The sequence below is a fragment of the Enoplosus armatus genome, chromosome 11 (genome assembly GCF_043641665.1).
Source record: "Enoplosus armatus isolate fEnoArm2 chromosome 11, fEnoArm2.hap1, whole genome shotgun sequence".
NCBI lineage: Eukaryota > Metazoa > Chordata > Actinopteri > Centrarchiformes > Enoplosidae > Enoplosus > Enoplosus armatus.
This window is the reverse complement of record NC_092190.1, coordinates 17,171,127-17,189,054: the sequence shown is the minus strand read 5'-3', so window position 1 is coordinate 17,189,054 and position 17,928 is coordinate 17,171,127. Positions and strand designations below refer to the sequence as shown.

Here is a 17,928-nt window from a genome sequence, read left to right as displayed (position 1 = left end):
AAAATCAGAATCGGTGACGGAGGACAACCCTGGAAAAACATGTATGACACCAATTTTTACCCAAGTACGATAAAGTTAAGATATGAATACAAATATGCATGAGACTGAATGTAAATAATGGACAGATGGAAATACTTCCAATAGGGGAACAAAAGTCAAGCCTTTTTCACAGCAGATGTATTGACTTGTCACAGTAGGAAAAGCACAGATGTTACTAATATTATTAATGATGGCTCTGTTCTATTCAAGTGTCAAAGTAACCCATGACAGTGTGACGGTGATGCACAATACCAGGACAGAAACATGTCACAGGTTTCCCTTAACATAAAGTGGATTGTCATATGTGTCACTCTGACCATTTCTATGTTTTTTTATTTGCTTTATAATTGACTGTAAAATAAATAAATAAATAAATAAATAAAATCCATGCTCTATGTAGCCTCTGTCTCCTCCATCCACCAGTTTCCTCTTCAGCTATTACTTTTCTCTCAGACCTGCCTGCCGCTTGTTGTATTTACATGAATCTCACAGATATATCCATGCAACACAGTTTATTGCTGTTTCCAAAATCTTCATATATAGACATACTTTACATTTAAGTGTCTTTGATCATCCCCATATATAGCATATCTTGGCGTTGGTGCCTTATTGCTCTGTACAAAGACAATATGATCACACAGGAAACAGATTAATGTCAGTTGTACAGAGGAACCATGATCCCCTTGACTATTTTCCAGTTTTTGTGAGATGGTAACACACTTTAAACATGCATATCACTTTGATGGCATCAGACCAATCTCATGTCTGTCACCTGTGGGCGAATCACCTGACGCTCTGGCAGGTTTCATTGGCATTTACACTAATAACTACTCTACTTTCTCACTTGCCTCAATCTCTTTCTACAGACAGAATAATTGCTTGCTGTTAGGTATAGGTCTGGAGGCATGGATGCTGCTTATATGATTCCCACAAGGTGAAGTGAGAGGTGTAACATCTACACATATATCAAGTCTTTCATTTTGAAACCCCTCATATCAGTTTTAGAGATTAAAACACGACTAATTTAGCATGCCTGAAATGCACATAAGGGATTGTTATAGAAGTGGCTCTAAATGGAACCATAATGACTCAATGAACCATATATTGTTTTTCATAGATTCTTATATGGTCCTTTACAGTACAATAAGTGTCTATATAGAGGCACTTGGAGCGTCGTCAAATATAGAAATAGTTTGAGAGAGAGAGAGATGTGAATGTACGCAGATAAGAGGTACCATGCTTGGGAAAAAATGCAGATGCTGTCATTTCCCCTCATCGAGTTCCCTTGATATTATCCCGACAAAACTGCTTAAAGAAGCAATAGAGTCAATCGGCCCTGCACTGCTGACCATCATCAACAGCTCCCTGACCTCTGGAGTTGTACCAGTTCTTTTTGTGTTCAACTGCTGCTGTAGGGACCCGATTTAGATCCCACGGACAAAAACTTGCGGCCAATTTCCAAACTGACATTCGGACATTAAACATTTAAAATGAAAATATATTAAATGATCATTTAAGTGTCTACACCTGAGATTACTTGCAAAGCCATACATTATTCTCACCTCTGCTACTGTCTGTCAAAGTTTGCAGGTTTTTGTTCTTGTGGTATTGATTGGTATTGATAGGGCCAAAATGTTCTTCTGAGCTTGTCAGCCACAATGTATTTCTTTATGTCAATCTTGGGGTCTTACTGTTTCATGTTTCCAACACAATCCTGTCCTTTCCCCATTACTTTAACTCCCAGACATTATACCTTATAATACACTGCTACTTCACATACAGTAAAGGAAGAAACATGTTTTCAACCACAAAAGAAAAGATTTAATTTGTTATTTAACACCTTCTGTTATTCCTACTTGGGAGGTAGAGTTTAATACTTAGATGAAAAACCACAATATTTCTTTCATCAGCTAGGGTTCAGACTGGGATCTGAGGTGTGTGTGTGTGTTTGTGTGTGTGTGTATGTGTGTGTGTGAAAGAGAGAGATTGACAGCACTGACAGTTTTGGCAGTTATAAGATTCTGAGGTGGGCGTTTTGATTGATGCGTCCTAACAGGCGGCAACCCCTAGATTAAACCCTCCACCAGTCAGTCCACACCCTGTACACCAACACGCACACAAACACACACACAAATTTATCCATCTTTCTTTATCTTTTTACATATCTTATTAATTAGTTGAGAATAAAACAATAATAAATAATAAAAATGCAAGTCGACATGCATGAAACACATCCAAACAGTTAATCTGTAAAATTTCAGATGCTGTAATGCAAGTATGTACATATGGAGAAAGAAAACCAAATCGTGATTGTGCTAAATAATATAATTTATTCAACTTTCGACTTCACATATGTTTACAACTATACTCTTATAGACACTGCATGAATAAATAAATAGCTGTAATTTCACTGTCAACAAACATCATTTTCAATGCTGCGTTTAAAAGTAGACTTGAATTTGTTCCTATGCTTTTTTGGCATATACATTTATCACACAAAAATACAGCAGAATTGCAATTTACGACATATAGCCACAAATGTGCCAGTCCAACAGCTGACATTGATTCTTTTCTGTGTGCATTCAGGTTTGTGAAGGAACCTAAGCTACGACACACTCATTATGAGGCTTATCCGATGAGGAGAGTTTACATTCACATTTAAGTCCAATGAGATCGCCTGACACTTTGCATAGCATCAGACCAGCAGTCACCCATTTCAATTTGAAGCTCACGTCGTCTTGATGGTAAATCATAAATCCCACATCTGTTTATTAATGTTTTAGAGAGGGGATAGGATCAGGTTGGGATTTTGTGTGTCTTACTGAACCTCAGCAGATATGGCTGCATACAGGGATCAAGTCCCCTTCACTCTAATGACTAACTACAAGGCCATTTTGTCACCTTAAAGGATAAGGCTGGTGTTAGACTAGATTTTTCTTATTGTCACCAAATCCCTTGAAAAGACCAAAATCAATAATGAATTGATCCTACTAACAAGTATTGTCTGTGTAGCCAAAGCCTGGGGTAGCTTCGTCCTCTGTGCCATTGTTGTCCAAAAACACATCAGTGAGCCACAGCTTTTCACTGGATGACATATAGTTTCATCAAGATTAACTTGGGCTCTGTAGTTTAATATGAGTCAGTTCCACAATACATCGCCCTGCTGCAGTAAATACTCAATAAAACACCTAATCTGCATGTGAAAATAGTCCCCAACAAATGCACCATTTACTCCTGTTTGAGTAACATTTTCTGGAAACTACAGTGGCCAGCTGTGTTAGGAAATTGCTCCGCTGTCTTCAGTAGGAATGAATGGGCTTGCAGCTTGAGTGCCATAGATGGCTTCAGGAAGTCAGAGAATACTGAGAGACAGACTAACACATTGTTGGTTTTGGTCTTAATTGTTGATAATAAATAAAATATGGAATATCGCTTGCCTTATCTATAACTGAAATTCTTTTTCTATAAAAGTGGTCACTTTTTGCAAGCGTTCCAAACCCAGTCATTTTCTACGGCTGACCTTTGAATTAAGGCGAGTCAATAGATTCAAAAAGACACCAACAAACCACAACAATTATGAGTTGAGATAAACACAGAGAAGTCAACTGGACAACGGTAACACTAATGCCAAAAATCACTGTATAAAGTGACAATGCCTTCTCTTGACTCTCCTTATACAGAGCAGCAGTGTGCCTGGCAGTTTGAAACCGCAGACCTGGGGAAATGTAAGGACTGACTTTATGTACTGAATTTATGTATGAGGGTGCTCAATCAGTAACAGTTCAACTTTCATCAACGAATATGAACAGACTGTAAAACAAAACCTTATAAACCGTAGTTTCCAAACCTCTTTGCAGCATTAATCAAATGTCCTGAGGGCTAATCAACTGGGGATTGGATCAATAATGACCGGTGCTACTGACACCATCCCGGGAGGAACAATCATTTCCTGTCTCCACTAACCTGCTGTGGCTGGTCAGTCAATACCGGTTTAAGATGAGCAAACAAATCATCATAGGCACACACATATTTCAGAATAGCTTCTGTGAGATCATTTTTGAGGGCCACATTTAAAATGAAGTCAATGGAAATCAATGAAGTATACTGAACATGTCAATCACTTTCAAAGTTTACTGCAGTGTTTTAGATTTCAGAATTGTCATATTTTCCAGGCTGCCATTGGGTTCCATTAATCTATATATAAACATGAACTTGGAAAATGAACATCATATGTGCTTTTATTTTTGTCAATGTAATTGTTTTGTGGCAATGCAGTTGTAAATGCACATTCATTTAATGATGTACGACACAATTATACATTTGACAAAAACAAAGATTGCCAACTGATTTTCATAACTTATGGAAATGAATGGAAGCCAATGGCGGCCTGGAAAAACATTAACAAGTCTAGGTTTATATTGGATATTTGAATCTGTGTACATCAGGGTGGTGTGTAATGAAAGCTGAGGCTTCTATGGAAATATATTCATACATGCTGATTCTGCAGCACACGTTTTCCACGTCATCCAGTGCAAACGTTCAGTGCCAAAAGTGAGTTAAAGGTAGTGGAGGATGTTTAATGTGTTTGAGCCGTGTAAAATCTTTTACTATGACCATTCTCTTTCTTTAAAGCTGCTCTAATCACGATATATTTTTAAAATATATGGACATGGATCAAGTGACTGATGAATATCAAATGACAGATCTACATTTTTTGGGTTTAGCGTCTTTCAGCTCTATTTTTGGCTTTCCAGCCCACAAGATTTACTGTTTTGGCTCACTCTCATCACTCTCATAGTTTTCTGTTTCTGACCAGCTGTTCTCCGCAAAAAAGCTCTAAAAACTGAATGTACTCTACCTGTCCAGCAACAAACAGCAGACAGACATAGTTAACAACTAGCTTGTGAACATAGTGGAGCATTTAGCAGCTAAAGAGCCAGATAGTTCAGGAGTTGGTGGAGAACAAAACAATCCTAAAATGAGAGTGAATATTGGACTACATTCATCAGATGGATCTTGATTATACCTCAACCATATTGTAGTTGCAACATGGGGATATTGTAGGAATAATTCATTTAAAAAAATGTTGGCAGTGAACGTTAAAAATGTTATGACTGAACATAATTTGGTGTGTTGTAGAATCATCCAATATCAACCTTCTATTTGGCGACTCAAGGATTTTTAATGTTATGGTGGCATGTGGTAATTCAACACTTACTGTGTCTGAAATTAGCGAGTATGACAGAGGACTAAGAGCAAGGTGAACACACAACATAAAATAAGCAAAACAAATAGACCAAAATCTATTGGTCTTCAAGTTAAAAACAATGACAGTAACTGTATCTATCTATATAACATAGATCCTACAAATATTATTGCTCTATTGATAAATGTACTTGCAACATATGCAAACTTAAAACTCAAAGTCTGTAACGTTTCTGGAGCATTCACTTGTTGTCAGGTGTACACATGTGCGTGTACATCAACACACACACACACACACATACACACACACACACACACTGCTATGTAGACATGGACACAATTCCTTGGTTAGATATTGCACTGTTCTCATTACCCACAGTAAACCCTTGTAAATGTCGTCACATACTGTTTGGCCACTGCAGTCTCTCTTTGATGTCCCCTGAAAGTCCCTCCGATCTCTGTAGCAGCACTTAAATTAAACTGGTAGTAGTGGTTGTAGATTCACAGAGTCATGATAAAAAAAGAATGAGTATGGTATGTTTGACATGGCTGATTGACAGTCACCTTCCTGGTTCCAGGCAAGGGATCTTAAAAAAAGAAGGAGGCACCATGTCATCAGCATAAAACAAACTTGTGGAGTCACTCGGAAGCCACAGCAGATTTCTGTTGATTTGGCTTCCAGTGCGGCAGTAGCAAGTTTCCTGAAGAATGTCGATGCCTCTTTGATTATTCCTTCTTCTTCAAATTCCTTGGTTCTAGTTTTCTTTGTGCCTTTGTTGCCTAGTTTTCATTGTGAAAAGCCTCTGGACTGGACGCCCCATCATCGCTGAGGACCTCAGTGTTGATGAATGTCCCTGCGAGTGACGAACCTAGGGCCTGCTTGACGGGCGCCATCTCTGAAAGAATGATGTTATCATGGTTGCTCACCAGCGTGGCTTTGTCCATGATCTCCTTGCTATGCTTGGACACCACGGCATCCAGGAAGTCGTACTTGTGTGACAACATACCGCTTTCAAATAGGTACTTTGTCAGGTAAGAAAAGGTCACATTTGCCAAGAAGGACGCCACCATGGACACAGACTTGAATGGGAACCTCTGTTGGACAAAGTGCTCTACATCCCCTGTGAGGTGGTGGACCCTCTCCTGGGTCACCCAACCGGGGTAGTAGATGAAGGGAGGAAGTTTGAGGTAGGGCTCCCCTCCACCAATGCGCAGCACAAGACCAAAGATATAGGCAGCCACAGAGCCATAGGTATTAGTGCCCTTGACGAACAACACACTGAGAAGTTGTGGAAAGATGATGACGTAGACCAAGTCGGAGCTCAGGTACCACAGGCCATACACTGATCCTGTTAACAACGCCATAGCAGTGGCAAGAGCTCCGAATACAAAGATGGTGAGGCGCATCACCCAAACAATCTCACTATCTGAGGCCTGGAGGAGACAAGAAAGAGATAACAGAGTGAAGAAGAAAACATAAAATGTGGAGAAGACAAGGTTGAGAACAGGTAGGTATGACAAGAGAGGTCAAAACAAGACTAAGAGTCTACAGCTTAGCTAGTGGCTCTGTGAAACTGTAATTAGGAACAGTGGTGCTTTGAAGTAAATGCAAACGTCTGGGATGAAACTAGAATTGATGTATCGATTATTTGACAGATGCTTGCAACCACTGGCTCAAACTGTACAGATGTGTCTTATTATGTGTCTGCATTATTATTGGCACTCTTACCGACTGTCGAAAGGCGAGCTGATAGATGTTCCTGGCAAACATGGAGCTGGCTGAGAGAATGGATGAGTCTGCTGATGACATGACCGCAGCTGACACCGCCCCCAGACCAAAGAAGGAGATGTAAGGCGGGCAGAGGTGCTGAAGCACTATGGGAAGGATCATGTCTGATTCATCCTTATCCTTCGGAGGGATAGAACCATATGTAGTCTGGTTCCAGTCTGGAAGAAGAAGAAACATAGTCAAAAATGCATTAGACTTTCTTTTGGACCTCTTATGAACTGATCAGTAATCTCTGCATCCAAGAATCAGGATTATCTGTGTGCCAAATTAAAAAAAAGTACCAATGTTTGCCTGAATTATTGGACTGAATAAAAAACAATGCAATGACTTGTGTGAGGCAATAACACAACATAACAAAAGTTGAATAGGCTATACTTTGCATGCGTTTCTATGTTGAGATTAATACTATTATGTTCTTGGCCAACTTGTGGAATTCTAAGTGGACTGATTACTACATTACAATTTCTGTGTTGATCCCTTACCATGTTCACTTCACCACAGTTTAACGTGTTAGCATGCTAACATTAGCTAATAAGCACGAAACCCAAAATACAGCTGAGGCTGATGGTCATTTGTTTTGCAAGTATCTGTTCACAAACCAAAGTATTAGACAAGCTGAAAATTTGGCCTGATGATGGCGCTAGATGAAAGTTAAAGGATCACCAAAATGATTTCATGGCAATCCAACAGTTGCTGAGATATTTTAGCAAAGACTACAAATGTACACCTCGTGGTGGCCTAGAGGAAAAGTCAGGGGATCAAAGTTATTAGGATTCATTGTCTGGGAACCATGAATGTCTCCCCTGAAACTAGCTCCATGGTGAGGGTATTCTCTGTTCTTCTCTCCTGCCCTTCAGACTCATCAAACTCCACCCATTTGCCACGCCACTGTTGTCCCCATCCTCCTATTCATTGCTCTTTTCCGTCTGACATCCCTCTATCTTTCCACCACTTTTTTCATCCTTCTCTTCATCCTCCAGAGGTTTACAATCTGTGTCTTTCTCTCCTTCCCCTGGATATTCACAAGCGCTGGTTATACATGAAACAACTTCAGACCAGATTAATTAGCTCCTCTTCAGATGTAATATTCACTAAATCAGCATGGTCCGATGGTTCTCTCCTCTGCCCGACATGACAGGATCCATCTGATGTTGTTTATCCTCCAGATACTGTATGCATCTGCATTTACGCATCTGAATAAAAAGCTGCTGGGGTGTAAACAAGCCAGGAAGGCATCGTGTTCCCTTTGATCACACTTTCCTGTTTGAATAAAGGATAAGATTCCTGGATGTTTCGATTGTCTTGTGATGTTTCATTAATTGCTTAATTAATGTGTGTGTCTGTGTGTATGCACATCATCCATGGATCAGTGTCTGATATATTTGTATTCATCTGTGATATAACAGCTGCAATCCACACGTAACTGTATGTGTCTAGAATAAAAATATTGGGTGACATTGCAGTTTGGTGTCATTTGTAGGCATCTAATCCAGAGGTAAATAACATGCAATCACAGATATTTGATCAATACTCAATCAATACTTGGCTTATTTCCATTTACAGTCTGAGGACAATATTTTGTAATGGTATATGCTACAAAAAAATCCAGTAAATATAATTAAATCTAATGCTAATATTAGTATTTTAAAGACAAAAGAAAATACTCCTTTAAAATAGTCCTTTCTCTTCACAGCCACACCGATGCAGTTTATTGCTGTCAGGTGTTAGGTCTGCTAGCTATTAGAGCAAAAGCTCTGCTTTCTCACATTTTATGAACCAAACTGTTTTTAAATCAACTTCCACATGTTCTGAAATAACAGGCTTGAATTATGGTACATTTTGAAAGCATCCACATTAAAGTGACTAACAGGAATTGAGTGCTGGAGTCCCCAAAGTAGCTTTAAATTCAGAAAATTAAGTGTGTGTGTGTGTGTATTTACCAGTGGAGGCCCCTATAGCTCCTATGAGGACAGAGGGGACGGCCATGACCAAGCAGCCGAAGGCGGCGAGGAAGGAAAGGACCTGGGCGTAGGTAGCTGAAGAGGCAGAAAGAACCCGTTGAAAATAGACCTGCCAGGGAATCCCACCCAACATCTAGAAACAGAAACACCATAGTAAATACGGACACCAAACCAATGCATAACAGTCAGCTAGACCACCACTAGCACAGCTTTGAAACTTGCTCCTAATGTAACAAATCTGTTCTGCAACTGTGCTTCCACTTATTTTAAATATTACTAATAATCAATTATTATCCACCTTTAAAGGAAACCTTTATCTCAAACAAACAAATAAACCTCTCAAATGCCCTGTGCCGTAACTGCAGCTTAAATGCTTCACTTAAACCCCCCCTCTGCCTGCCACACTTGACAGTGGAATCAAAATGTGTATGCAAATTACTTTCCAGTAATATACTGTCTCTTGATGAATCTACTGATAAAAAATATGGCTTACCAGCAAGCAGAAGTTGTCCGCCCAGAGCCATTTGTCTTCAGGCTCAATCTTCCCCAGCCAGGGCGACTGGTAGATTACTTCCTTAGCTGAAACACTGATGTCCGACACGGCAGGATTGGACATGGCAAAAGGAACGCTGATCCACTGATGGAGAGGACGGTATCAGAATGCAAATATTATTATTGTTTTAAAGATATTCAGTGATTTTTTATATGTTTCCACTGTCAAAAGTTGTTGACTCTCACATTGGATCCAAGGTCTACTTATTGTTCCAAAATGTTTGATATAATTTTAATACCAGGCATACTGTAGACTCTAGATGTAAATCAGTATGTTCCTGCCAATGTGACCCATCTCTGATATGGGCGGATGTTGACGGTGAAACTCACCAAGCCCAAAAAGATACAGAAGAGCTGGACCACATCTGTGTATGCGACAGAGTAGAGTCCTCCAACGAGTGTGTAGAAAATAGCTATGAGGGCTGAGATAACCACAGACATGTTGATGTTTATGTCCACGATCACACTCAGAGTGGCACCTATGGGACAACACACATAGTTCATAAAATACAATTGTCCATCAGAGTGAAGAGAAAAGTGCACTGAATGTGACAGTTAACTTAATGTGGTGCTCATAATGACTTTAGACATATAGGCATAATTTTTTAACATTAAAGTGATCCTGTCCAATAATCACCCACCCAGGGCTGATAAAATGGCTGCAGACCAGAAGATTTCCCCCATGAGCGCGGGAATGAAGAGCAGGCCGCCCATCCTTTTTCCATACAGCTGCTGGAAGGGATCCAGCATGGTGACGTAGCCCCGTGAACGCATGGGCTTGGCAAAGAAAAGGCCACCTGAATGATGTCAGACATTAAGGTTAGACAGACAAAAGTGTATTTTACAATCCCAGAAATTATATACTATTTCTAACTTGGCACGCAGTGTGTATCTGGTTCTTAAAAAGTATACAGTGACATATAGAGCTTCCTGTTTATCTCTGGTTGAAGCATTATAGTACCCCTTTGGATTATACTGTATTCCTTAGAGGACCATAACAGTGATTTAGCATTTTTTTTTGCTACACTACAGCTTCACATTATGCTGCATAACTGCTAAAGCACCATAGGGCAGTATAACATTTAATTACACTGCGCCACAGTGATGTAGAGTGACAAAAATAAAAGCAGACATGATGATCACTGTAACAGATTATTATCTTCCTACCTGTCATAATACTGCGAAATGAATGGAAATCAATGGCTGCCTTGAAAGTAGGAAAAGTGCATTCAACTGTAGGAAATTTGTATTAAATGGCCTAAAACATGCAAAATTACTGGTATGAACCTCAATGCTGTTAATTTGCAACAACTCCTGCATTCTTACTGTACTTGTTTTTTACAGTATAATTAAAGAAAGGATATATAAAGACACTGGTTCTTACCTACGACCAGGCTGAGAGCATAACCAAAGGGCGCCTGTGCCCAAGCCAGGCCATAGTCTGGCAGGTAGACATACTCTGCTGTCCCATTGATGTAGCCCCCACCCACCCAAGTGGCTGAAACCAAGAGGAAAAACACACAGGTTAAGTTTGTAAAAAAGAGACTTTTATGAAAGACTAGTTTGGTGCATGTCATGTTGCATGAGCTGATTGTAACGCAAGAACCCCACTAGTCACGGTTGTCTATTGGGGATGGGAAAGGATTCACTAAACCTTAGCTTGCAGTTGTGATCATGATTGAGCAAATATCAAACAGAATCCATTTGGTGTTGGGAAAACAGAACTGTATTTGGATATCATCCAAAAATGGCAGGTACAGCACACATTTAAAATGTTTCAGTAATCAGTTGTTGTAATGAATGTAACGTTGTAAGTTGTGGTAGTAAATTATATTTGTGGCCCCATGTTGTGGTCCGTGCGTAAAAGACAGATCTGGTGGCATTTGTTGTCTTTTTCTGAGCTCATATCACAACCAAATGTGACAAAATGCGCACACGAACAAGAAACTCAAAGACGGCCCGTCGTAAACCGACTCACCGGTCATTGTGAATCCACCAACGAACAATCCGATGTCCCTTCCACCGACCATGATGCTCTCGCTCCGGTCTACGCCAACACCGGAGTTCTTGTTCTTCCACGCGGCCCAGATCCCCACAAACAGAATCAGGACGTAGAAGATCACGATAGCCACGAGACCCTCGGCGTGGATGGCCATCTTCCTTTCGTCCGCTTCCTCCCGCCGAGATCAAGTGCTACTGCGCGCGGAGGACTGGAATGTCATGGAGAGAACTTTGAAGAAGAAAAACCAGAAAGAAACACATTTCCATTTATTATCATGTTTATTAACACAACCGGCAGACTGTAATTACAGTGCTTCATGCGCATTACATAATTAACAGGAACTAGTAACCTAATGATCTACTTCAAACACTAGCCTACTATCCAAATATTTAGGATACCAAATTCTTAAAAGCTACAAGATTTAATTTGCACTCACTTTAAGGTGTTGAGTGACCGCACCATGCATATTACAAACTGTCTCCCACTGCTTTACAGTTAGAGAATACAAAGTAATTCAAATTGCATGTGTTCCAGATCATCTTCACCCTCAGTGCAGTCCAGCTGTGACAGTTTGAAGTTTAAAATCCCTTTCACCAAAGTAATATAAACACACATTCATCCAAATTCTTGGAATGCTTTTTCAACTTCAGTGGAATCACTGTAAAATAAAATTAAAATTATAAGATTTCCTGCAAATTATAATCAAAAGAAACCACATGAAGATCATTTCTAACCCACATTCAGGCAGACAAACGTCCGCAATTTTTGTTGGTGTTCTCCACTCAGCAATTACAAATTACTGTGAGTAATAGTGATAAACCCAACACATGCAACCAAAAATATACAAAACCGCATGTACATTCCTGCTAGTTGACCATATATTTTACGCAGCACAATGAATTATTAGACAAACGACCCGTTGGTGCCGAAAGCCTCTTTGATTTCAAAAATGTACAAATACTTTCGTGCCGTTTCCCTCTTTGATCTTCATTTCATTCTGCGATCATAAAAGATCATATTTGAAGTCGTTCTGTAAAAGCTACCGTGTCCAGCTGACTCTCAGGAACAACCGGCACTCCATCATGTGTCAGATCAAAAGATGTGAATCAGAGAAACTATAATAGAAATAATGGCATTTATCAGAGGACTTCGCAAATTATTAATGTCGCACTTGTTGTGCAGCTTTTAAGACAGTTGGACATATTTTACGCGCGACTTGCTGCCTCACTTTACTTACAGACATCGCTTAATCCAGTTGTGCCAATTTATTCTCGAAATGTCACTTGATTTTTCAATTTATTAAAAAAACAACAAAAGACAGTTCAGGCTGCTCTGTAGCCAAATATGATTGTAACATCTTGGACCGACATGGTTTTGTTTCCTGTTGCGCTGTCGTGAGGAAAAGTCCATTAATGCTTCCAAAACGTGACGCACCGTCACAAAACACAAAACTGCGGAACCAAGAACCAAAAGAGACCTGAAACAGACGCAAAAGGGTTTTGTGTCCGATGTGCTGCATCACTCCAATCAAACATGTGGCTTTCAGCTCCCCGTGGCGCTGACACGACGGTTCCAGGAGGCCGGTATTGCATTATTGATCTCTCTTTAAATCAACATCTGTCACTTACAGCCAAATGCACTTACAACCGCATCTGTAAAGGAATATTAGAAATTGACATAATCTTACCTTTCCTTTGGAGAAACAAGTCTAAATAGATGACATGAGCAGGGCCTCAAAAAGAAGATTTTTAAAAAGTGTCAAAGATGATTTTTGTAGGTAAAATGTTAAGGTACCACAAAGTAATCCTCTTGGACGACCAAACACAATTCTCCTATGTTGTTTTTTAAGTCACCAATGCTCATCGGAGAGAGAGAGAGAGAGAGACCGAGGGAGGGAGGGAGAGAGGGTGGAGTGGTGGAGATGAATGGGAGTGGTGGGTTTATTGGGTGCTGTCAGGGTGGGTAGATGGTGGATGAATGTCTTCCAGGGCAGGACGAAAATAGCACCTAATAGAGAGTGTCATGACGCACAACAGCTCCGGGAAAGCTTTCCAATATCATAATATCATATTGGCAGTGGATGAAACCGTTACTTTGCCAGGTTACATTTCAGGCCTGATTTACAATCTTGCGCAGGTCCAAGCATCGCGTTTATTTCCTGCAAACGGTTGTAAGTATGAGGGTGTAAACCGCGCAGGATCACTTTTCATTTTATGACCCACCATGCGCATGCAACTCGTCCAAGAACATCAAGCTGTTAAACATCAAAACGTCCAGATCAACTTTTAAAAGACATATGTCACAATAAAGGAGCAATGGCGACTCACAGGATTATGTTATGTATTATTTTGGTCACTTTTGGTACACTTTAATTCGTATATTACCAAATACAGTCAATGCATTCTGTTTTAAAAGACAGCAACACTTGACACCGGAAACAGTAATAAAGGATCTACAAGAATCTATTATCCTACTGAACGTGTTACTTCAAACACTGCATCACTGAGGTTTCCTTGGAGCATTCAGATCGCTGTCCATGGTGCTGAAATATGAAAACCAAGAGCCCTCACAGACACATTTTAACATTTCCTTTCTTGAAAAATCAGAAAATTTCTCTCTTCCAACATGTATCTATTATAAGTGAATCTGTGGTCCTACTCTATAGAGTTTGTGGCTTATTATAATTTATCATTTGCTTTGGTGTGAAGCCCTTTCTGCCTCATTATACTTTTAATAACTGCTTTGATGCGATATTTCTGTATATCTTTTAGGGCTATATATTTGCTGAATTCATTGTTTGTGCTTTACCACCAATATAAACGAGCTCCTTGATGGGAACTAAGATGCTGACTGGTCTGACTGCTGGATATTAAGATAAGTGACTTGCTTGAATTTTGACTCTGTCCTCTAATTTAGTGTCTGTGTGGCTGCCAGGCTGCCAGACACAGGGCAGCTCTAATTGGAAGGTTTTCTAACAAGTAAGCCTCAACGGTGTTACAGGTAGCCATGCAGCCAGGAAGAGTGACAAATAACTCCATATTCAGCATTCACGAAGTATAGTAATCTTTCATTTCATATGGCTTACAGACTCAGACTCTATGCATAGAATATACCACATCTACTGAATGATGTAGTCTAAATGAATAAAAAGAAGTCCTAGCTGAAGGCTTTAGGCTGCCTTCTCAAAGGACCTTTCTCGCCATCCAGTGGCTTTCTAAAGCTTTACTCAAATATCTGTGGGGAGGTTTCAGTTAATGAATCAGGAACCATGGGAATTAGAGCTGGACAGAGCTCCACTCTCAAGTCAGGTGCTCATAACTGCACCAGGTTTTCCTGAGTGTTGAACTGAAAATGATCAACAATGGATTTTAGGTCAAAAAGTGTCACTATGTCACCTGTTAGGAATTGCACAGGTGGAACTAATACTGTCAATGAAGGCTGGGTTCCATTTAAGTACCACAGTAAGCCTGGCCAGTGAGTGAACATGAAATGGAATGCAGCCTTCAATTAATGCTATTAATTACAACTGTCTTTCTTACTTTGACATGTCAAAAAATCTGCTGTGAAAAAGGCTAATGAAAACAATAAAAAAGCATTTATAAAATACTTAATAATTACTAGAAACTGATATTCACTGCTTTTTATTTTCTTTGGCAAGAAAATATTGAACACTGAGACAAAATATCATCCATTTCCTTTAAAAGGTCTGTTATATTTGAACTGGCTTTCACACTGAGTTAATCCCAACTAGACAGTAGGCTACAAGAAGGAAGTGACAGAACAATCACTTATCCATTAACAGGAGTGTTACAGCACAGAATGCAGAATCTGATTTATATAGTCTTTCCTGTGGCTATTTGCAGTAAGATATTGCCACCTTCTGGTCCTTCAGGTACATAGCAGCAGGTCAACAGGTGACACTTCTCAGCTCTCTCTCACACACACACACACACACACACACACACTGTGGTTCAGAGTTTTGTTAGGCTCTCACATCTGTTCATGTTAAAGTTGATGGAAAGCTGTTCAAATATGACGTCTGATTTTCATGGTGATGCAACACGCTAGTCTTTGCTTTTCCATTTTTTTTTTAAAAACTTGTTTTATGGGTATGGAGGAGGCAAAATCCCATTAAAGATATTAAAAATAAGTTGGAGAAGAGTTCAGTTGACTGTTTCTGTCTTTTTGTTTTGCTCAAAACAGTTCCTGTGGCTTTGAAGTTACTGTGTTAGTATTTCCCCCAGTCTTAGACGTAGTTATTGAGCCGATAGCCACTGCTGGCAAGGGAGCAAAGTGAGGGAGCACGGTTGTCCTTCAGGGCCTCGGGGGGCTTGTAGGGTGGAGCGGGAGGGTATATGTTGTTGAAGGCGGGGGGAGGTGACGACGGTTGATTCCTCTGCACATGGCGGGGCCTCTGTGACATGTCACCACCGCTGCTCCAGCACAGCACCAGTCCTCCAGTCAGGCTGAGGAAGGCCGAGGCGTAACCGAGGTACACGGCCAGGCCGATCTCATACTTCATCCCGCTGGGGAGGAAGGGGTCGTAGAAATCCATGATGACGTCGTTGGTGGTCCAGGACACGGTGACCAGGCAGAGCACGCCAGCACAGAGAAAACAAATCGCCCCACTTAGCGCCAGGGGAGACTTGATCAACGAGCCACGGGCGAAGCGGGTACACTTCATCCCCATCACAGAAACCACAGATGCCAGGACTGAGGTGATGCAGGAGAGCACCATGAGCGCCCGGGCAGCCTAATGTGGAGGAGAATAGACAAGGACTTTAAGCTTGGAATTAAAACAGGATTCTGACTCTCGCCTGTAAGGTTAGAAAACTGTACTATACTGTCTGGTTACTTGGTAATCATTCAGTCTACTGGTTAATTAATATACTGTATTAATACACAGATTTGCAGCAATTCTATATTATGAGTTAATTCTTGACCCTGAGCTCAGTGTACACACAGTTTACACTTAAAGTGACACTACGTAACTTCTGCTGAAATGCTATGATGTAGTTTAACAGTAGCACCAGTAAACAAGAATCATAAAGTCAGCAAAATGACTAAATGAGTATACAGTATTGAATTGAGCAAGGGTGCCTTTTTGAGTCCAAGGACGCGTCATCAGATTCCTTGTTTTCTCTGACCAATAGTTTAAATCCCCAAGATATTTCGTTTACAATGATATAATACAGAGTAAAACAGCAAATCCTCACACTTGAGGAGCTGAAATCAGAGAATGTTAGGCATTTTTTCTTGTAAAATTACAAAAATGATTCGATTACCAAAATACATCAACTCATTTTTTGTCGTTTCAGCTTCTCATGATAGCATAAGGTGCTTTGGAGTGAAGCGCTCAATAAATGGTGAAAGTGCAGTACCTGCAGGTCGCGTGGCAGTGCCAGTAGAGATCTGTACACCTCACATTGGTAAATGCCAGTGCTGTGCCATACACACTCCATCCACAGGCCCTTCATGTAGGCGGTGGCTGTGATGATGTTGGAGCCCACATAGGCTGTGCTGCGCCAGTGGGGGAGCAGCGTTGCAACTAAAGTTCCTGCAAACCCCAGCAGCCCCAAGAAGAAGCCAAGGAGTTGAACCGCCATGCTGGCCATGATTTTGCTCACTCGGACAGATGCTCAAACTGCAAAGTACAAAATCACAGTTTGAAAACGTGTATGAAAAATAAATAAATTTATAAATATACATTGGATCCACCGATAACATAAGAAAAACAGTAAAATCAACACACAGAAACAACATATCGCCACATACAAAAGAGACACTTTCAGAACAAAACTACAGTCCCCCAGGCTGAAGATGAGGCTGGATTCCTCCTCTTATCTGCATGGTCCCCAGCAGTACAGTAAATTCCACTGAGCTTACATCCAGTCACAGAGTCTGAGCCATTCCTTGAGTGTCTCTGGGGTGCGGGAAGAAATAGCTGTGGAAACTTTCTGGCACCAGTCTCTGGTGAGCGGCAGGTGACTGCATCTGTAACTAATGAGAGCAGTGTTCAGCTTCACCCGTTTAACGCTCTCCTCTGGAGGGCAAACCACGGCAGTCTATTTGTTAAGCTCCGCGCCACCCCGCAGGAAAGGAGCGAGAGCGAGAGAGGAAATTAAACATTTACAGAAACCAGCCAAGCTGAGAGGACAATAAACACTAACTTTGAACATTTTTCACAGCTCTGCAGGGTATTTGAGGGAGAGGGACTGAATGACTTGATGACAGAGCAATTCCAGCTGATGGGCCCCAAACTGTGACAATACGGGATAGTAGTGACTTATGTTGTACTAATTGGCCAAATTAAATTATGTCCTATTTAATCTCTGACCGGAGATCACCTGGTGCTCCATAACTACACAGGAAGCTCCAGG

The 17,928-nt window shown here is 40.6% G+C and overlaps 2 protein-coding genes across 2 annotated transcripts; both read right to left on the bottom strand.

Annotated features, from left to right (window-relative positions):
* Positions 1–6,024: 6,024 nt before the first annotated feature.
* On the bottom strand, positions 6,025–11,702 carry LOC139292458 (high-affinity choline transporter 1-like). The gene is made up of 8 exons (XM_070914801.1): positions 11,525–11,702; positions 10,931–11,044; positions 10,188–10,343; positions 9,877–10,025; positions 9,488–9,631; positions 8,974–9,127; positions 6,974–7,191; positions 6,025–6,678 (listed from the first exon to the last, which is right to left on the bottom strand). Exons 1-8 carry the CDS (start codon positions 11,700–11,702, stop codon positions 6,025–6,027), a joined length of 1,767 nt encoding a protein of 588 aa, XP_070770902.1.
* Positions 11,703–15,794: 4,092 nt separating this feature from the next.
* Positions 15,795–17,542, bottom strand: LOC139292703 (claudin-14-like). The gene is made up of 3 exons (XM_070915068.1): positions 17,435–17,542; positions 16,930–17,186; positions 15,795–16,301 (listed from the first exon to the last, which is right to left on the bottom strand). Exons 2-3 carry the CDS (start codon positions 17,161–17,163, stop codon positions 15,795–15,797), a joined length of 741 nt encoding a protein of 246 aa, XP_070771169.1. The 5' UTR covers positions 17,164–17,186; positions 17,435–17,542.
* Positions 17,543–17,928: the final 386 nt, after the last annotated feature.

Coding starts and splice junctions, on each gene's coding strand:
- LOC139292458 (XM_070914801.1), bottom strand. CDS start 11,702: ATGGCCATCCACGCCGAGGGTCTCGTGGCTATCGTGATCTTCTACGTC. Junction 11,045..11,524: donor TGGTGGATTCACAATGACCG/GTGAGTCGGTTT, acceptor TCTTGGTTTCAG/CCACTTGGGTGGGTGGGGGC. Junction 10,344..10,930: donor TGCTCTCAGCCTGGTCGTAG/GTAAGAACCAGT, acceptor GACATCATTCAG/GTGGCCTTTTCTTTGCCAAG.
- LOC139292703 (XM_070915068.1), bottom strand. CDS start 17,163: ATGGCCAGCATGGCGGTTCAACTCCTTGGCTTCTTCTTGGGGCTGCTG. Junction 16,302..16,929: donor CACTGCCACGCGACCTGCAG/GTACTGCACTTT, acceptor CCTCCACATTAG/GCTGCCCGGGCGCTCATGGT.